General features: G+C 36.6%; 1 protein-coding gene across 1 annotated transcript in view; it reads left to right on the forward strand.

Annotated features, from left to right (window-relative positions):
* Positions 1-4,339, forward strand: part of LOC128666887 (cytochrome P450 2G1) — a 115,093-nt gene extending 110,754 nt beyond the window's left edge. The window contains exons 9-10 of the mRNA XM_053721695.1: positions 1,813-1,954; positions 2,067-4,339. Of these exons, the coding sequence (XP_053577670.1) occupies positions 1,813-1,954; positions 2,067-2,248 (324 nt within the window). The 3' untranslated portion in view covers positions 2,249-4,339. The remainder of the gene's footprint in view (positions 1-1,812; positions 1,955-2,066) is intronic.
* The last annotated feature ends 17,649 nt before the right edge of the window (positions 4,340-21,988 follow it).

The following is a 21,988-nucleotide window of genomic DNA, read 5'->3' on the forward strand; positions in this document are numbered from 1 at the left end:
TTTAATATAGTTTAATGTAATTTTAGTATAATAGTTAGGGTAGATTAATTATTAGTTTAATATAGTTTAATGTAATTTTAGTATAATAGTTAGGGTAGATTAATTATTAGTTTAATATAGTTTAATGTAATTTTAGTATAATAGTTATGGTAGGTTAATTAATAGTTTAATATAGTTTAATTTAATTCTAAAGGTAAGTTTAAATTTATTATAAGATAGTGATGAGTTAATATTTAATATAAAGTTAGCGGGTTGTTAGGTTTAGTGGTTAATATCTTAATTTAGTTTATGGCGATGTGGGGGCTGGCGGTTTAGGGGTAAATAGGTTTACTAAGTGATAGTGATATGGGAGGTTAGGGTTTTAGGGGTTAATACATTTATTTAGTTGCGGTGGGCTCTGGGAGCAGCGGGATAGGGGTTAATAACTTTATTAGAGTTGTGGTGGGCTCCGGGAGTGGCACTTTAGGGGTTAATAACTTTATTAGAGTTGTGGTGGGCTCCGGAAGTGGCAGGATAGGGGTTAAACAGTTTAGTATACTGGCGGTGTTTAGTGACAGTATACAAATAAAGCTGTGAAAAAGCCAAAGAGCAGCGAGATCGATGACTGCTAGTTAACAACAGTCCGCTGCTCATCGCCCCGTACTTGGTGCGCGGCTTTTTGACAGCTTTTTTGTTAAATATGGAGAACATATTTCGGTCAGCGGCCGCGATGTTAGGCAATGTCAGGAGAGCTTATTGGTGCCGTCGAATGCAAGTAAGTTGACGACTTGATAAATAGGCCTCACTGACTCTGTAATAATTGGGTTTTATTGTAGGAGAAACGTGATTCACCAAGACATGTCATTGAACTTTCAAAAACATCTTTGGTAATTATTGCAGCTATTAAGGCTAGTAGAATGCTTGGTTGTATAGGTAGAAGTATCGGCAGCAGGAATATTAAAGTTCCTATACTACTTTACAGATCACTAGTTCGCACTGACAAGGAAGGGGGAGGGGCACTTCCTGGAGGCTATCCAGCATTTTATGGGTAGTGATGCACTTGTAGCAATGAGACAGGAAGAAAGGAAGTCTGTATGTGGGAGTGGAGCGTGTAGTGAACAGGCCAGGTGAAGGTGGTGGGAGCCTGCAAAGATTGTTGGCTGCAAAACAAGAGTCATTCACACCTGGGGGCACCTTGTCGGTACTAGTGCCTCCCTGGCAACACCACTGCAAGTTAATTAGGGTTTATCTTGAATATGGTGTAAAGTTCTTGAGATCATAAGGCACTATGTATTAAAGGGGTACAAACAAGGTGCCCAGCTTGGCAACTTGTCCCCTTGCTTTCATGGAAAAAAGCAGCGTAAACTATATGTCCACTGCCTGGAAATACTATTACACAAGGACATATTCGTGCAACACCACCCCTTGAGCTCAAGTGACCAATCAAACAAGAGCAGGGCCTGACAGTCACCATGAACAGATGTGTTAGATGACTGCTGTTACTCACTTTGCAGAAAGCAGGCTCACACATGCATCCACTGTTTTGTACATTGAGCTCCATATCTCTAGAATGATATAAGTAGACTTGATGGGCCTATGGTTCTTATCAGTAAACATGTAAATAAGTTTATATATGCATTTGATCTAATATATTTTGCTGATGGACCAGAGGAATTTTTCACTAATCAAAAAGCTAATATTTTTTTCTTGAAGAAAAAAAAAATGACCAAATAATATTTTTTTTTATAATTATATTCCAATACTTCAGAAGTATCAAATTTTGCTATATGTTTAATAATTAGCTAAAGTTCTTTTTTTTTATTACTTCTTAAGGGCACTGACGTCTACCCACTGCTCTGTACTGTTCACCGTGACCCCAGCCAATTCTCTACACCGTACCAATTCAACCCCAAACATTTCTTAGATGAGAATGGTAAATTCAAAAAGAATGATGCTATGATGGCTTTTTCTGCAGGTAATAATCTTAATCAGGAAATGCATCCACTGTAGAGAGCTGATTACTTTTTATTTTATATACCATGTCCATTGTAAAGCTTCTAGCAAATAACTTTATTATATTTCTACAGGGAAGCGGAGATGTCCCGGGGAGGGACTCGCTCTCATAGAACTCTTTCTATTCTTCACCATCATCCTGCAAAACTTCACCTTAACCTCAGAGAAAAAGTTTACTGAAGATGAAATCGCCCCAAAATTTACTGGATTTGTGAACCACCCCATATGTTTTCAACTCTCTTTCATTCCTCGATAATATTTTTGTCAACTTGCAAAATAATGTCCTTTTGAATATATTTTAGATGTTTACCTATATATTTTATCATAATTCATTGATGTATTTTAAAACTATGGACTTTATTACTTATGAAATAATACCGCAATTCACATTTCTGTCTTTGTCCCTATTATAAATCAAGATAAAATAAATATATTTTCGAGCATTTCAAAGTTACAAAAGGATGTAGAATAAAAATGTTCTAGTGTATTGCTTGCAAAAATATATTGGTCAGATTAGTGCAAAAATGCAAGCGATATAGAGCATTTAAATCACTGGAGCAAAATACATACCGCTTTTGTGCTGGAATAATAAGTTCATGGTTAAATAATTTATATACTGTTACAACTCCCTAAATCCAGAATTCCAAAATCCAAACTTATTCTGAAATCAAAACTTTTTAATTAATATTTTCTTAAAAATAACATGATCAAAACTTACTATTTTCCCTCCACCTCTAAGTCACAATCTTCCCGGCCTGTGTCTTTGGTTTGGTTTTTGTGTTTTAAAATGCAAATAATAGACTATGAGGCCTATGTATCAAAGGTCTTTCGGACCTGATCCGACAGTGCTGATCAGGTCCGCAAGACCTTGCTGAATGCGGAGAGCAATACGCTCTCCGTATTCAGCATTGCACCAGCATCTCACAAGAGCTGCTAGTGCAATGACGCCCACTGCAGACTCGTGGCCAATCGGCCGCTAGCAGCGAGGTGTCATTCAACCTGATCGTACTCGATCGGGTTTAATTGTGGCGATTACTGTTCGCCTGCTCAGTCTTTGTGACCGCTGCTTCATAACTGCTGTTTCTTGCGAGTCTGAAGGCTCGCCAGAAACACGGGCCCACCAGCTCCATACAGAGCTTGATAAATGGGCCTCTGTATGTTTATTTAAAACATCAACTATTGCCTTTCTGATTAGAGTACTCTACTATCTTTCTGATAGAACTATGAATACAAAAGCATTAAATATGATATAAAACTACCTTTAGGTTGCATGTATGAGCTGCATTATTACATGTAAATGTTGCCTAAATTGACCTAAGATATTGTTGTTTACACTTGGTTTTATCTCTGCTCCAATATTCCTCAATCCAAACCTTTTTCCAGTCCCAAGCATTTTGGATAAAGGATTTTCTACCTGTATATCGTGCTCAAGGTAGTAGAATGTCAAATAGAGCAGGTGAATTGTTTCCTTTAGATAATTAAAGGGACAGGAAAACCCTTTCATGATTAGGATAGAATATAGAATATTAAACACGTTTGAAATTTACTTCTGTTATCAAATTTGCTTCATTATCTTGTTATCCTTTTATGAAGGAACAGCATTGCATTACTGGCAGCTAGCTGAACATATCTAGTTAGCCAATCACAAGAGACAAATGTGTGCAGGCACCAATCAGAAACTAGTTCCCACTAGTGTAGGATATGTGCATATTCTTTTTTGACAAGGGATACCAAGAGAACAAAGCACATTTGAAAATAAAAGTGAACTTAAAAGTGTTTTAAAATGACATGTTCTATTAGAATCATGCAAGTTTAATTTTGACTTTCTTTTCCCTTTTCATTTCTACAAGAACCCACACTAAAATTCATGTTGGATATGCTAAGCAAATCAAATTTGAAACATTTTGCTTTAACTCATAAATGTCCAGGAAAACATGGCCGAGGTGGCAACCCTAGTCTATAGGTTGTTTGTTACATTAAAATTGATTGAAAAAAAAAAAGCTTTGAGTGTAGGTCACATGTTTCCTGTCTAGAGTCAGCGGAGGTCACATGTTTCCTGTCTAGAGTCAGTGGAGGTCACATGTTTCCTGTCTAGAGTCAGTGGAGGTCACATGTTTCCTGTCTAGAGTCAGTGGAGGTCACATGTTTCCTGTCTAGATTGGAGCTCCAGTCTGCAGCTAGACTATTTTGAGTAATGCGCTATTTTTCAAAAGTGCAAAAAGTGAAATTGGTAGATCTGTTGCAGACACACGATTTATTTATGTATTTTCACAATAGTTTATCACAATAAGTTTCACTAAAGGAAAGAGGTGTTTTTCTGAAATTCTTAATAAAAAAGTTAATCGCATTGCTTTATTATTTTATTAGTGATCATATGTAATAGTTTCAAATGAAATGAGTGGCAAAAAACAAAGCTACTATGAAACATGCTTTTTTATGCTTTTGCTCAATGTTATGAGATTGTTTGTGTTTAGTGACCACACTTTTTAACGATGTTAAAGGGACATTCCGGTCAAAATTTAAAGGTGCATAGATGAATTAAATCTTTGAATAGAAACGTATTTGCTATATACATGTATTGGCAAAAATACTTCTGGTAAAAGTTATCACTGTTTTAGTGTTAGTATTTTTCTCTGCACGTGCATGTGAAACATAGCTAGATATTCTCAGTGCACCAGCATTTTAAATACTGCAGCTGATCAGAGCACCAGTGGGGTTTGTATCATGTAAGCAATTAATTAATTAATTTAGTCATTACCAGGTGGTACAAGCATTTTAGGCTCTCTAAGCAAATGCTGTGTTTAAAATGCTGGTGCATGGAGCATACTTAAATACACTTTGGAAACAGCTACAACTTTTATTAGAAGCATTTACTGTACTGTATATGAGTAAATGCTTCCACTCAAAACTGAAATGCATTATTATTATTATCATTTATTTGTATAGCGCCATCAAATTCCGTAGCGCTGGACTTACACATGGATTCCAATTTATTACCCATTCCCTAGTTTTGCATAACCAACAAAGGTATATAAATACACTTTTTACCTCTGTAATTACCTTGTATCTAAGTCTCTGCAGACTGCCCCCTTATTTCAGTTCTTTTGACAGACATCCATTTTAGCCAATCAGAGCTGACTCACTGGGACTCCACGTGCGTGAGCACAGTGTTATCTATATGACACACATGAACTAATACCCTCTAGTGGTGAAAAACTGTCAAAATGCACTGCGAGAAGAGGCGGCCTTCAAGAGCTTAGAAATCAGCATATGAGCCTCCTAGGTTTAGCTTTCAGCTAAGAATACCAAGAGAACAAAGCAAAATCAGTGATAAAAGTAAATTGGAAAATTGTTTAAAAATACATTCTCTATCTGAATTATTTAAGTTTATTTTGGACTAGACTATCCCTTTAAGTTAGAGGTTAGTGCTAGGATGGACGATTGTGCTGAAAATGGAATTTGTTTGGTAGAACAAATAGACCTGTGGACATTCGTTTTAGACAATCGAATGTTAATCAGAAAGAATATCCATTAAAATTCAGTATTTAAATGTTACTTATGGTTTTGAATGTTACATTCTTTTTCAAATGTTCATAATTAAATTAAATACCCAACTTCAAAATTTTGAATGTAACATTAGATTTAACAAATACTATTCAGATGTTCAATAGATCAAGTGGTAGGCAATTTAGTAAAATGGAACATAATAGATACAAAGATATATTTTTTTAATGTTTCTGTTTCGAATAATGCATAATTTGAATATTAAATTTAAAGAGAACATTTGAAATATATAAATATATACAAACATTATTTTTCAATTTTTTCTACTTCGAATAATGCATAATTTGAATATTAAATTTAAAGACAGCATTAGAAATACTATTAGAAATATATCAATTCAAATTTTATGAATTTTAATATTGCTTGTTCGAATCAAATTTTAGAAACATTCAAATAGAAACGTACATTTAAAGAAAGCATTAGAAATACTATTACATTAAACGAATGTTAGAATGTTGTACAAACATTCAAAATTTGAAACAAACGAACAATCGTGTTAAAATTCGATTCATTTTTTCGAATGTTGCAAAACATTCGCCCACCCCTATTTAGTGCCTGGAATCTTAATTGCAAATTAACTATTCTCTAAGACATTTTAAGGGGGAAAGGTGCTACCCGCTATAGCCAAGGTTCCCTTAGGGTCCATTTAAAGTTGAGGGAACGTCTGTACCTTGCTCACTTCTACATCAGACATTTTCAATGCCATGTTGGACATATTATTCTGTCTCTTTGTGTGTTACATTGAAGTTTACTTATAACTTTCTTGTCTTTTTTTGCCTTTTTTGATACTATTTAAGTTAAGATCACAGCCTTTCCAGAGCCAATAATTTGTTTTCTTAGTAGTATCCAGGATGTGAATATTTCTGGACACCACAATTTACTTCCTATCGTCTTTTCCTTAATTTCCTAATTCTGATTGTTTGGAACCACTGTTGCTGACCCACTGTTGATCTGACCTGCTTTTGTCCATTGCCCTGAGTTTCCTTTAGTTGATGACATCTGCCTAAACTGACCTTTTCTACTCTGCTTGGACTGGTCTTCTGTTGTCAACCCTAGCCTGACCTGACCTTGCTTTGTTTCGGGCTTCTCTTTGGGCTTAGCTAACCACTCTACTGGGCTGTTCTTTTATCAAGCTTTTATTCTTCCTATTGACACTGCTGGCAGGTCATGTTCAGATACATTCTGGTTGGTACTTGGGTTGGCTTTTTTAAATGATGTACAGAATTAAATGGATAATGTCAAGTATTCTGCAAAGATTCAACACTACTCCCTCCAATATTTGTTCAGCATAGGGAGAGATTATTTTGGTTCCCTAAAAGATTATACAACATGCCATACATTTTCTCACATTAAATCTGGACTTAATAGATTACGTTAGTTAATTTGATAACAATAAATAGTTTTATGTTTCCATAGTCAGCAGGAAAATATTAAGGAAAAGACTAAGCAATAAAAGTTCTGCTTAGTGATATTTTTACATTGAATGGGTTGCTTAGTATTGTATCCCAAAGTCATTGTTATTTCTTTGCAATTATAGATCTTTGGAGTTTAAAGAAGAATGCAGCACTTTACAGGCAAGGCACGGCAGACCAAAACACATACAGTATATATATATATATATGGATTAAAACATATGCAAATATATTGGAAATTTATGTTTAATTACCCTATTTAAAAAAGTAACATAAAGCAGAAAAAAGTTCACTAAATCCTACTCCATAGTTTAACTGGATTTGAACTTTTTAGACTATCTATCTATCTCTTTTTCTTTCTATCTATCTATCTATCTATCTATCTATCATCTATCTATCTATGTAACATAAAGCAAAAAAAAGTTTACTAAATCCTACTCCGTAGTTTAAATGGATTTGAACTTTTTAGACTATCTATCGATCGATCAATCAATAGATCTATCATCTCTCTCTCTAAATATCTCTCTATCTATCTATCGATCGATCGATCGATCTATCTATCCATCTATCTATATATCATCTATCTCTCTCTATATCTATCTATCTATCTATATATCTATCTATCTTTCTAGCATCTATCTATTTATCTATCATCTATCTATTTATCTATCTATCCATCTATCATCTATCTATCTATCTATCTATCTATCTATCTATCTATCAGTCTATCTAATCTATCTGTTTTGGCCTATTTCTCTATGTATATTCTTTTCCTCTATTAATTCTCTTGCAAAGTGGATCACATGGGCTTTTGAGAAATTTAAGTAAGCAACACTTTTTAAACAGTTTTCTAAACATCTCACTTGCGAGCAAGAACTGGATTTGCAAGTATATATATATGTGTGTATATATATATATATATATATATATATATATATATATATTTATATATATATACTAGTCCTAAAGCCCATGTACATGGGCCATTTTTTGCAGTACAGCGGTTCCTACCCCTTGCTCTCTCTCTCCCCCCCCTCTCTTTTGCTCTCTCTCTCCCCCTCTCTTATGCTTTCTCTCCCCCCTCTCTTTTGCTCTCTCTCTCCCCCTCTCTTTTAATCTCTCTATCTCCCCTCTCTTTTGCATGCTCTCTCTCTCCCTCTCTTTTTCCCTCTTTCCCTCTCTCTTTTGCTCTCTCTTTCCTCCTCTCTTTTAATCTCTCTCCCCTCTCTTTTGCATGCTCTCTCTCCCCCCCTCTCTTTTGCTCTCTCTCTCCCCCTCTCTTTTGCTCTATCTCTCCCCCTCTCTTTTTAGTCTCTCTATCTCCCTCTCTCTTTTGCTCTCTCTTTCCCCCTCTCTTTTAATCTCTCTCCCCTCTCTTTTGCATGCTCATTTGAGCGTTTAAACCACTAGAAGTAATTTTTTGAGCTATTACGAGTTGAAAATAAAAAGTTTGCAAAGTTGCAGTAAAAAAGAGACTTTGATAAGTTGCAAATACAAAATCACATTCCACCATAGTCTTCAATGGAGCCAAAAAAGTTGGAAAAAAAACTATCACCCACAAGTTGCACAAACACGATCATGGTTATTTAAAAGCACAATTAAAGAAGATAATATTGCATTATTCACAATCCAATGTTCTGCACATAGCAGAATATGTTCTATTTATTCAAAAAGAGATATTTAAATATATAGCTGATGGATTTTTGCATTAATATATATTTATACCTTTAAATTTACAGTATATATATATATATATGAAACAAATGGCAAATGGGGGCATCAGACTCAATCAGATAAACGATCCACAGTGTGGGGATAGGCAAAGTTCAATTCAAAACCACATTTGTATAGAAGGAGAGATAGGTCCTGGCGACATTAAGGGCACATATAAAATGAGGAGAAAATAGGTTGCCCACTTGCAGTCAATGTATACAAACTGAGGTAGCTTCAATATGGCAGTTCAACATTTGGTGATGGGTATTCTTAATCTGTGTCACAAATAACGACAAAGTTTAGCGGAGATCACCTCCTCTTACCCTCCAAGGTACTACTTATACGGCTAGGCTCTTGTGCTTGTTAGCTCCTGGACTGCAGGCTGATCTGTAGCGGTCACTATGCCGCGCTCCGTCTCCTCCGTCCGCGTTTGATGACGTCACTGATTTGCCCGTAGCCGCAACTACTCAATGGCAAGTGAGGATAGACAAACTTCGGATGAATGCCAGGATTAGTATCAATATCAACGATGTGGTCACTGAGTCCTCCTAATTGAAGTAAATCACTGCTCTCAAAGAACCTGTCGAGTGTAAGTCCGTGTAGCGGTCTCCACCGCCTAAGAAGATGCAGGGAACAAACTAGTGTCCGGACAAAACTGCTCAAAACAGGTACATTTATTTGATTGAAGAAAATAGCGCATAAAAACACACACATACACTCACAGTGGCTCTGCAAATATCATTTTGTGAATTATAAACTTGCAGGCATCTATGGTGACATGGCCAGGTGAATGAGGGCTGTTAGGTGCACAAAAAGTGGGGCTATGTCTGACGCGTTTCAGCTCTTGTAGAGCCTTACTCATAGACTGCATAGTGCCCACTTCTAACATGCAGCTTTAAATAGGCTAGCCTAACTTGTTATTGGTTGTAATTTAACCTATTTCATGCAACAGGTGTATGTGCTAATTAGGGGAGGAACTGGGAGTTACTATTAGATTACAAGCCATTGAGTGTATTATATACGATATTCACACCCACTCTTAACCATGTCATCTCAAAAGGAGTTGAGACTTCAAGAAACATAGAGAGCAAAAAGGGTGTGTGTATATGCCGTATCATACATATCATACATATCAATGGCTAGGATCTAAGGGTGACCCTTCACTGAATACATCCATAATAAAATAACATAATACAATATGGTACACTGTAGTGTTACTACAATATACTGTCAATATAATATGTATGTGGGCATTAGTAGCATTGGGTGCTGATGGAACACTAAGCTTTGTATAGGTATTAATTTTTGATAATGCTATTATCTAATAGTATTTTATATTTGAGTTTGACAATAGTACTACAATTACACCTAAACCTGATCAATTTTAAATCTAAATCAAGGGTGTATTAATAAGTGACCTTAGAGGAGGGCATAAACTTTTGATGATAATTGTTAGATACTGATAGTGAACCTGACCCTAAAACTAATAAGTAGAGTTAGAAAGATCCCATTGAAAAGATAGGATACGCAATTGACGTAAGGGGATCTGCGGTATGGAAAAGTCGCGGCTGAAAAGTGAGCGTTAGACCCTTTTTTGAACGACTCCAAATACCGGCGGTAGCCTAAAACCAGCGTTAGGAGCCTCTAACGCTGGTTTTCACGGCTACCGCCAAACTCCAAATCTAGGCCTAAGTAAATAAATACAAAAAAAGGCATAATGTCAAAAAGATATTTTTTTTTAATTCAACAGTCCTTAACAGAAAACCTGTTCCTTAGTATGTGGAAACTCAATTTTTATAAAGCACCATTTTTAATTATCTCAGTAAAACGAAAACATATGTACGTATCATTATGTAAAGACCATGAATAATTTGTCCTATGCATAAAACATCACCTCTTTAGTGACACAGATCAGTGAGATAGGAGACTGCTTTCCTCAGGGTGATTCCTCTCCTTCTTACTTTCAGTTTTAGCTCTAAGTAGTTATCCAGTCTTAACACGCCCCCTTTGTGATCTTGTTGCTCCATTAGTATAATTGACATCCAATGCAGCCAATTAACATATCGGCTTCCTTTTAAATATATATATATATATATTATAGAGGAATAGGAGAGATACAGTGGATACTAGTGGGGCAGAGTCCTCTGACAATGATAGGAATCTTTCAACCTTGTCACATACATCACCCCCATCTTATAACAACCAGGATTAATATCCCTTTCCTCAAACATATAAACCCTATTCCACTCCAAGCCATTTTTTAGGGGTCACCACATGATCCAGAGGGGGAGGAACTACAGACCCCATATTAGGAGGGCGAGGCAGCAGACGCAGGCCACCCCGCAGGGGCAGACAGGGGATATAGTAATAAACCTGAGTACACATATTCTAACAAACTTTGAACGAGATGTACTTAATAAGGGGTTATCCTTCATACCTAGTACATCTATTACAGAGTTAGATCAAAAATTGGATATACACAAACTAAATAGAAACATAAAAATTAAGGAATTTTTCCAAAACTCTGAAAATCACAGGGATATCTCTCCCGAGGAAAGTAAACGTAAAATACTGAGTACCTTTGAACCAACTAACTGTAGTGCAAGTACTAAAACCTTTATTAGATTGGTCACACACGACCTAGATGAGGAAAGAATAGGGAAACGTTGGAAAAATAAGTTGACAAAGGAAGAAAGGGTGCCATCAAAACACTCTAGGATGACCCTTCTATAGTCATTAGACCTGCGGATAAGGGCGGGGAAATAGTCTTGTTGGACTATTCTGACTATAGGGGGGACATCCTGGAACAACTTGCAGATCAAGCTACCTACACCGTACTCCCCTCGGATCCCACTCTGATCGGAACAGCCAATAGAATGCGAGCTCAATCTGATTGGCTGATTGGATCAGCCAATCGGATTGAACTTGATTCTGATTGGCTGATTCCATCAGCCAATCAGAATATTCCTACCTTAATTCCGATTGGCTGATAGAATCCTATCAGCCAATCGGAATTCGAGGGACGCCATCTTGGATGACGTCCCTTAAAGGAACCGTCATTCGGCTAGTAGGCGTCGGGAGAAGAGGATGTTCCGCGTCGGAGGTCTGCAAGATGGATCCGGAAGAAAGAAGATTGAAGATGCCGTTGATAGAAGACTTCATCCAGATCATGGACCTCTTCAGCTCCCGCTTGGATGAAGACTTCATCCGGGTCATCATGGACCTCTTCAGCTCCCCTTGGATGAAGACTTCAGCCGGATCATGGACCTCTTCAGCTCCCGCTTGGATGAAGACTTCAGCCGGATCATGGACCTCTTCAGCCCCCCGCTTGGGCTTGGATCAGGACATCGGAGGAGCTCTTCAGGACGGATCGGTGAACCTGGCAGGGTGAAGATAAGGTAGGAAGATCTTCAGGGGCTTAGTGTTAGGTTTATTTAAGGGGGGTTTGTGTTAGATTAGGGGTATGTGGGTGGTGGGTTGTAATGTTGGGGGGGGGATTGTATGTTTTTTTTTAAAGGCAAAAGAGCTGAATTCTTTGGGGCATGCCCCGCAAAGGGCCATGTTCAGCGCTGGTAAGTTAAAAGAGCTTTGAACTTTAGTAATTTAGAATAGGGTAGGGCATTTTTTTATTTTGGGGGGCTTTGTTATTTTATTAGGGGGCTTAGAGTAGGTGTAATTAGTTTAAAATTGTTGTAATATTTTTCTTATGTTTGTAAATATTTTTTTATTTTTTGTAACTTAGTTCTTTTTTATTTTTTGTACTTTAGCTAGTTTATTTAATTGTATTTATTTGTAGGAATTGTATTTAATTAATTTATTGATAGTGTAGTGTTAGGTTAATTGTAGGTAATTGTAGGTAGTTTATTTAATTAATTTATTGATAGTGTAGTGTTAGGTTAATTGTAGGTAATTGTAGGTAGTTTATTTAATTAATTTATTGATAGTGTAGTGTTAGGTTTAATTGTAACTTAGGTTAGGATTTATTTTACAGGTAAATTTGTAATTATTTTAACTATTTTAGCTATTAAATAGTTCTTAACTATTTAATAGCTATTGTACCTGGTTAAAATAAATACAAAGTTACCTGTAAAATAAATATAAATCCTAAAATAGCTATAATATAATTATAATTTATATTGTAGCTATATTAGGATTTATTTTACAGGTAAGTATTTATCTTTAAATAGGAATAATTTATTTAATAAGAGTTAATTAATTTCGTTAGATGTAAATTATATTTAACTTAGGGGGATGTTAGTGTTAGGGTTAGACTTAGCTTTAGGGGTTAATACATTTATTAGAATAGCGGCGAGATTGGGTCGGCAGATTAGGGGTTAATAATTGAAGTTAGGTGTCGGCGATGTTAGGGAGGGCAGGTTAGGGGTTAATAAATATAATATAGGGGTCGGCAGTGTTAGGGACAGCAGATTAGGGGTACATAAGGATAACGTAGGTGGCGGCGCTTTGCGGTCAGCAGATTAGGGGTAAATAAGTTAGGTAGCTGGCTGCGACGTTGAGGGGGGCAGATTAGGGGTTAATAAATATAATATAGGGGTCGGCGGTGTTAGGGGCAGCAGATTAGGGGTACATAAGGATAACGTAGGTGGCGGCGCTTTGCGGTTGGCAGATTAGGGGTTAATAAGTGTAGGTAGCTGGCTGCGACGTTGAGGGGGGCAGATTAGGGGTTAATAAATATAATATAGGGGTCGGCGTTGTTAGGGGCAGCAGATTAGGGGTACATAAGGATAACGTAGGTGGCGGTCGGCAGATTAGGGGTTAAAAAAATGTATTCGAGTGTCGGCGATGTGGGGGGACCTCGGTTTAGGGGTACATAGGTAGTTTATGGGTGTTAGTGTACTTTAGAGCACAGTAGTTAAGAGCTTTATAAACCGGCGTTAGCCCAGAAAGCTCTTAACTACTGACTTTTTTCCTGCGGCTGGAGTTTTGTCGTTAGATGTCTAACGCTCACTTCAGACACGACTCTAAATACCGGAGTTAGAAAGATCCCATTGAAAAGATAGGATACGCAATTGACGTAAGGGGGTCTGCGGTATGGAAAAGTCGCGGCTGAAAAGTGAGCGTTAGACCCTATTTTGAGTGACTCCAAATACCGGCGGTAGCCTAAAACCAGCGTTAGGAGCCTCTAACGCTGGTTTTCACGGCTAACGCCAAACTCCAAATCTAGGCCTGAGAGAGGGAGAACTCAGTTTTAATTTTCCATGTAAGCAGCTACTGAAAAACTAGAATTTCCTTCCATTCCAACAAAAATGGCAAATGGCCTTTTCTTTTAGTCAGCTGTTAGCTTTTAGTGTTTGCATCATAAGGACGTACTAACTAATGTATCACTGTTTTTCAAATAAAGATAGCAAGAGAACGAAGAAAAATTGATAATAGGAGTAAATTAGAAAGTTGCTTAAAATTGCACGCTCTATCTGAATCATTGAGCTGTTGAATAATGTTGGATTATTTTAGGGAATAAATTAAAAAAACTGGATTTATTTAAATGTCTTAAAATGTCAAAGTTCTTAAGACATTTCGATAACGAGACATTGCAACTTTGTTTGGTGCAAATTGGTTTATAGAAAGTAGCTTTATAGGGAAGGTTAAAAGGAAATTTATCAATTTGTATGGTTTTAGGATTTGAGTCATTTGCCCAAGAAAATAGGGATTATTATTGAGTAGTTTTTTAAGAGATGGTCTATGTAAACCAGTATGAATGGTAGTATGAATGATTTTTAATCAGTAAATGTATTGGAGGATTGATTTTAAGTAACACGGAAAGATTTAGGATATCCTTAAAAGATACAAAATATAAGCGTGAAGCTTTTTGGATCTTCAAAATGAAGTCAAGAAGACCAAATGGCTACAATATAGAGGGGGATGTGATACATTTTTGGAGGAAGTAGAAGTTCATTGATTTTAATTAACCTCCTAAAGTTCCCTACTTTAACTAGTTTTGTAGAATTTAGTTACTACTAACATGTATGCACTGGTTGTGGGAAGGATAACCTAAAATCTAGTAACTTCAAATAGATGAATGTGATAGGACTGACACTAGTGTAGTTAACTGGAAATTGTTGCCATAAAACCAATTAAGGTACTGGATATTAGTGTGATTATGTACTTATAAATCATTAAAAATGTTATTAGTGTATACATGTATTATAAAGTGTACATGTTCACATGTTTCATTTTTGAAACTTAAAAGGAGTGTATTTGCAATGTTAATTTCCAAAATATAGCAGCTGTTAATTAAACTGGAAGGGGTTAACTTTATCTTTCTGAAGAACCAATAGGGATAGTTGTTCAGGCTTAAGAGGCAGGAAGTAGGGGTAGCTGGTCATGTTCATGATTAAGGAATTGACCGAAACATGTAGGACAGACTGGTTCCTGAAATTGTGCTGTCTATTCTTTTGCTTTTAAAACCCTGTTGCCTTTTATGGATACTTTGCACTATATGGAGATAATGAAGAATTAAAAGTTTATGCTTTTAAGGATCGCAGTGTATCTTTTTCTGTTTTGTTTGTTATTCTATTATTTTTATCAGTCATTGTTTCAGTGTTTATTTGTGCTTATAAATGTCCAGGTACTTAGAGTTATAAGTAACGTATAGTGTTTTTGATAAGCAGATGGAACTATTAAACTCTTTCTTTACTATCTATTTAGCCTGATTATTGGAACCAGATCCAAATGAACTATAATTCATAAAATTATTAAAGAATGGTTTATTGAGTCCTGTATTATCTATTGATTAGGGGAGTGAGGTACAGAGTTGGAGGTACAACATAATAACTGGTTTTACTCTTCTCAGAGAAAGATTAGAATATAAAGTTTTTTGGAGAATACTAAACATCAGCCATGTCGGTCAAAAAAAAATCAGGTTCACAAGGCAGGAAGAGGAGAAAGATAGAGCCGAAGCAACTATCGAAGATAGCTGGAAGCCTTGACAGGTTTCTTGTGACCACTGCTGAAAGTGCACCAGCCCCAGGCTCATCACCAGAACCACAGGGGACTGAAGTTCCTGATCTTGGAATAACTCTGGACATTCCTATTCTTGCTTTAGAAGCAGAGACAGCTTTGCCTGAGGATGCTTCTACTTCTGCTCAGCCAAATATTCTACCAGAGAGTATTGACCTAAGAGTTTTCAATGATATTGGCTATTGGCCTGAAACTGTAGATGAAACTTTAAAAACTGAACTTGTCAAGAGAGGGACAGTGGAACTGCAGAAAAAGGATGCATTGTTTTCAAAAGACGGTGATGGCAGGTCATTTTCCAAAGACTGGTTCTACATGAATTTGGACAATGGCGAGACTATGTTAAGGACCTGGTTGGTGTTTTCTCCTATAAACAGTGCTGCATATTGCTTTCCTTGTTTGCTTTTTCAGAAGGCCAAAGGGAAAAATTCTTTAGGAAAGCCAAGTGGATTTAAAGCATGGAGAAAGCTAAACCCCAAATTACTAGAGCATGAGCACAGTTCATATCACCTAAGTGCATTTACACTGTGGAAAGAATTTGAAATGCGGCTACAGAAACAAGAGACTATTGATGTTGCTGCCCAGCTTGCACAACAGAGGTCATTTGAGAAATGGAAGGCAATCTTAGGCAGAATACTCGATTGTGTGCTGTATCTAGCCAAGCAAAGCTTAACCTTACGTGGTCATGTAGAAGATCTAAGCACGGATTCTAACTGTGGAAATTTCCTAGAAACTTTCAAGTTACTTTCCAAATATGACCCAGTTGCGAAATAGCACCTTGACAAAGTTCAAAACACAGATGGCTATGTTGTTTCCTATCTCTCTCCACAGAGCCAGAATGAGTTCATCAGCCTGCTTGGCGATCATATAAGAACAGCCATTTTTCAAAACATCACCAAGGCCAAGTATTTTGCTATCATGTTTGATAGCACTCCAGATATTTCTCACACTGACCAAATGTCTCAAGTGATTCGATACGTGCACATTGAAGATACCGAAGTTAACATGGTAGAGTCTTTCATTGACTTTATTCAGTTACATGGGAAATCAGCTGATGTCATTACAAAACAGATTTGTGACAAGTTGCAAGCAGATGGCCTTAAACTGGAGCACAGCTACGGCCAAGGATACGACAATGCTGCAACTATGGCTGGACACATTAGTGGTGTACAAAAACGTATTTTGGATATAAATCCCAAAGCAGTGTTTGTGCCATGTAACAATCATTCACTCAATCTTGCTGGTGTGCATGCAGTTGGTGTTGGGACACAGTCTGTGACTTTCTTTGGAACTCTGGAAAAGGTGTACACATTCTTCTCAAGCTCTACCCAAAGGTGGGATGTTCTTAAGGAACATGTACCAATTCGCGTAAAGCGATCTTGTAACACAAGATGGAGTTCAAAGCATGAAGCTGTACGTGTACTTGCTGAGCACACAGAGGAAATAATAGAGGCTTTGGAAGTGTTGAGAGATGGGCCAGAAACTGCTGAAACCAAGGGTGATGCAGGAAGTCTTTTAGTTTGCATTATGACCTATCCTTTTTTCTCATTTCTGTATTTTTGGAGCCCAGTCCTGACTGAAGTGAATGATGCCCAGATCTACATGCAGCAAGAAGGACTTGCGCTTGATCAATGTGTGCAAAAGTTGAAAGCATTAGCTTTATTTTGCCAGGAAAAACGAGACTTTGTAGTGTCAAAAGCAACTGAGAAAGCTCTGCAGGTGTGTGAAACGTTCAACATTTCGACAGAGAGAAGAGTTGGAAAACGTAAGAAGATGCCTGGTGAGCAGAGTTGTGATGCTGGCTTGACCTTAGTACAAGGAACACGCAGAGAACAACTGGAAGCAATTGATAAGCTTATGACAGAAATTAGAAAACGTACAATTCAGATTAATACGCTTGACCAGCAATTTGCTTTAGATTTGCTTCGGTGGGTGTACAAGTGGAAGCTGCAAGAGAGTTTGACTAACTTTGTTGTTATATTAAGAATCTTTCTAACTATCACTGTTTCAACTGCCAGTTGTTAAAGAAGTTTCTCAAAACTTAAATTAATCAAATCATATCAAAGATCTACAATGAGCCAAGAAAGACTGAGTAATCTAGCAATACTGTCTATTGAGAGAGATTTCAATATTGATTTCAATTCTGTTACTGAAAAATTTGCAAACATTAAAACCAGGTGATTTAAAAAAAAAATCTGTGTATACTAGCATTAAATGCATTTTACTTTAATTACTTCTATTAGGAATTTTGCATTGGCGTCTGGGTGTTTGTCAGACAGTTGAATTTGAAGATCTGTTATTTTTGTTGTTAAAAATAAAGCTTTGTTTGTTTTAAAACAAAAACCTGTCTCCTAAGTTGTTGAGCTGGCTCCTAGATTCAAAGCAAATTTGCCAATCCCTACCGTACTGGTGAAAGAGACTCAGTCAGTGCTAATGGGTTAGGGGGGCGCAATTCTTACCTTGCCCTGGGCGCTGACAACCCACGCTACGCCACTGAGCAGGGGCACATTCAGTGAGCACAATTCCATTGCAGCAACCTCCAGGGTGTGTGACCTTGAAGTTTATTGGCTTCCCTCAACATTCCCACATGTTTCCTTGCCAATGTTGTGGTTGGTTGACTTTCAATCTCTTCTAGTCTAGAGCAGGGGATGGCTGAACAAATGCAGTGTTCCATTCCTTCCACCCCACCATCCATCCAGTATTTTTCAAGACTAAATAATAGTAGTTATTTGGCCACACTCTAAATAAATCCATGCTAAGCCTTACTCTGCTACTCTATAACTCTTTACATGTATGCATTTATTTTGCTAAAGTCAATTCCGGAACGATAATACGCTTCTTTTTCTGAGCTGGATTCACAGTGACTGTCCTCTGCTGCAAGGGTTAAAATAAGTGTGCATGTGTGTGTGAGAGTGTGTGCATATGTATGTGTGTGTGTGTGTCTGTGCATGTGTGAGTGTGTGCATATGTATGTGTGTATTTGTGTGTGTGCATATGTAGGTGTGTATTTCTGTGTGTGCATGTGACTGTGTGCATGTGTATGTGTGTGTGTGTGAGAGAGTGTGTGCATATATGTGTGTGGTGTGTGTGTGTGAGTGTGTGCATATGTATGTGTGTGTGTGTGTCTGTGCATGTGTGAGTGTGTGCATATGTATGTGTGTATTTGTGTGTGTGCATATGTGTGTATTTCTGTGTGTGTGCACGTGTGTGTCCGTGTGACTGTGTGCCTGTGTATGTGTGTGTGTGTGAGAGAGAGTGTGTGCATATGTATATGTGTATTTCTGTGTGTGCATATGTGTGTATTTCTGTGTGTGTGCGTCTGTGTGACTGTGTGCATGTGTGTGTGTGTGAGAGAGAGTGTGTGCATATATGTGTGTGGTGCATATGTGTGTGTGTGTGACTGTGTGCATATATGTGTGTGTGACTATGTAGACTTGTGACAGCTTTTACCCTTCATTTTGAATAAATTCTGTAAATTCTGTACAGGTCACTTAGTACTGTACTTTTTTAATATTGTGAAGGGACATTGATATCATTGTATTTTTTTTATTTTTTTTTTGCACATCTAAAAGGGGATCTTTATTTAATTTTTTTTAGCTGTTTACATTTGAATTTTTTTTTTTTTTAATCTATTGAAGGGTGTCAGAGTTCTCCAAAAGATCTGTGAATGCAGTGGGGTTTAGACAATACAATTTGAAGGTGCAACATAAAGTTTTCACATTTTCTGACTGTTACCTCTTTCCTTGCTAGGAGTAGTGAGAAAAAACATAATACTTGTGCAGTTTGGGGGTGTTACATTAAGTAACACCCCCTAAAAACACTCACTTTGTCTTAGTTGTCAGTATCAGCAAGTTGAACTTTGTGATTTATGGATGTACACTATGATTAGCTTTTGGAGTTTAGGGAATAGTTCAGTAGGCCTTATATTATCTTGTTGCTAAAATCACCACATACTTTCATTTTCAAACATCTGAAGTTTGTTTAACTTTTGCTTTATCATGTGTCGTGTGTGTGTGTGTATATATATATATATATATATATGTGTGTGTGTGTGTATATATGTAAACGATAAAGAAGGGATCCAGGCGTAATCAAGAGTCCATTAAAAATAATCTTTATTTTCATCAAATTAAAAGATATGTAGGCTTGAAACCAGATCTGCCAATAGGTTTAAAAGTAATCACTTAGTCTTACATGTTTCAGCCTCCACGGCCTTAATCATAGACATACTCCCCTAACATATGGGAGGTGTTTTTATAGGGCTATCCTCCACCCAATTAAAAACAATACTAATTAACCCATTTGTTACCACTTAGGTATAATGATACAAATATATGAATCTAATGCAATATGAATACAAAATGCAGTTAATAATTACATATGGAATCATTGGCAATTTTACATTTCTATAAACATATGGTATTTACAATTTCCCTTAGTGGTGAAAGATGTTAAAGTATTAAAAGTAATAAACTAAAGAACAAAGCAAAAAACAAACAAAAAACAACAGCAACACATTGAGCAAAAAGTACATAAAGCAGAAAAGCAAAAGACACATCAGGTGAAAGATATAAAAAATATATATAAAGAATATACACAAAAAATATATATATATAAAATATATATATATAATGATGATAGGGTGCAGTCAGAAATGGTAAAGTAACGATGTAATCATAATTACTAACGTTTGTTAAATAGCTAGTATATAGAAAGTGTGGCTGTAACTGACACAATCATTAAATGATATTCAGTTATTTTCTAGCCAAACGCTATTTATACCGGAGATATATTGGATCCACAAGCTAAAAACTTTGGTTCCTGAAGTATTCAATTCACAATATGATGTGATTAATTATTGGGAGTAAGCTTGTGAGTTAGGTCATATGACCCTCTAGGATCTCCTGCCTCTCCAGAATTCTATATCCTTTTGAAGATTTCAAGGTTTTTAGGGATGTAGTCAATAAGATAAGGTATCAAGTATTGGCTTTGTATAGATCTAGTATACCTATGAAAATATAATATATTTATCCTTAAATCACTTATGGCTATAACAGACAGATTAAGCATTGTATACATGGAGATGGTATGTCTGTAAACAAATAATAGCCATGTGTGTTTTATGGTATAAATAGCGTTTGGCTAGAAAATAACTGAATATCATTTAATGATTGTGTCAGTTACAGCCACACTTTCTATATACTAGCTATTTAACAAACTTTAGTAATTATGATTACATCGTTACTTTACCATTTCTGACTGCACCCTATCATCATTATATATATATTTTATATATATATATTTTTTGTGTATATTCTTTATATATATATATATTTTATATCTTTCACCTGATGTGTCTTTTGCTTTTCTGCTTTATGTACTTTTTGCTCAATGTGTTGCTGTTGTTTTTTGTTTGTTTTTTGCTTTGTTCATTAGTTTATTACTTTTAATACTTTAACATCTTTCACCACTAAGGGAAATTGTAAATACCATATGTTTATAGAAATGTAAAATTGCCAATGATTCCATATGTAATTATTAACTGCATTTTGTATTCATATTGCATTAGATTCATTTATTTGTATCATTATACCTAAGTGGTAACAAATGGGTTAATTAGTATTGTTTTTAATTGGGTGGAGGATAGCCCTATAAAAACACCTCCCATATGTTAGGGGAGTATGTCTATGATTACGGCCGTGGAGGCTGAATCATGTAAGACTAAGTGATTACTTTTAAACCTATTGGCAGATCTGGTTTCAAGCCTACATATCTTTTAATTTGATGACAATAAAGATTCTTTTTAATGGACTCTTGATTACGCCTGGATCCCTTCTTTATCGTTTACATATTACCAAGGAGTTGGGGGACTTCCTTCTTTGATCTGCGGCATATACAGATGACATCATAGTCCCAGGACGCATGGGGGAGTGCTACGCTACGTCCCGACGCTAACACGCTAACACGTGTGGACATCAAACTTTAGACGGACACAGCAGGCACACAGTTGCAGCCGTTTCCGCGATTGTGGAGTGGAGAATTGGGAAGCGAGTTTCAAGGCAGCACAGTTTTCTTTTCAGGAGGATTGCAAGCGAGTGTACGGGCTATATCACGGAGGGTATGCTGAATCAAATAGCTACCCGGGAATAGTGAGTATAAGCATCCGGTTGTACACCTGCAAAATTTACCTCCTTCCTTTGACTGTTGCCAGCTATTTGCTTGCTTCTTTGCTTATTTACCTCCATGAACTGGCTGACAGTGTGTGTGTGTTCAACTCCTTATAAACAGGAACTTTGATTGCGTTTTGCATGAATCCCTTGCTAAACCTAATT

Source organism: Bombina bombina, chromosome 7, assembly GCF_027579735.1.
Source record: "Bombina bombina isolate aBomBom1 chromosome 7, aBomBom1.pri, whole genome shotgun sequence".
Classification (NCBI taxonomy): Eukaryota; Metazoa; Chordata; class Amphibia; order Anura; family Bombinatoridae; genus Bombina; species Bombina bombina.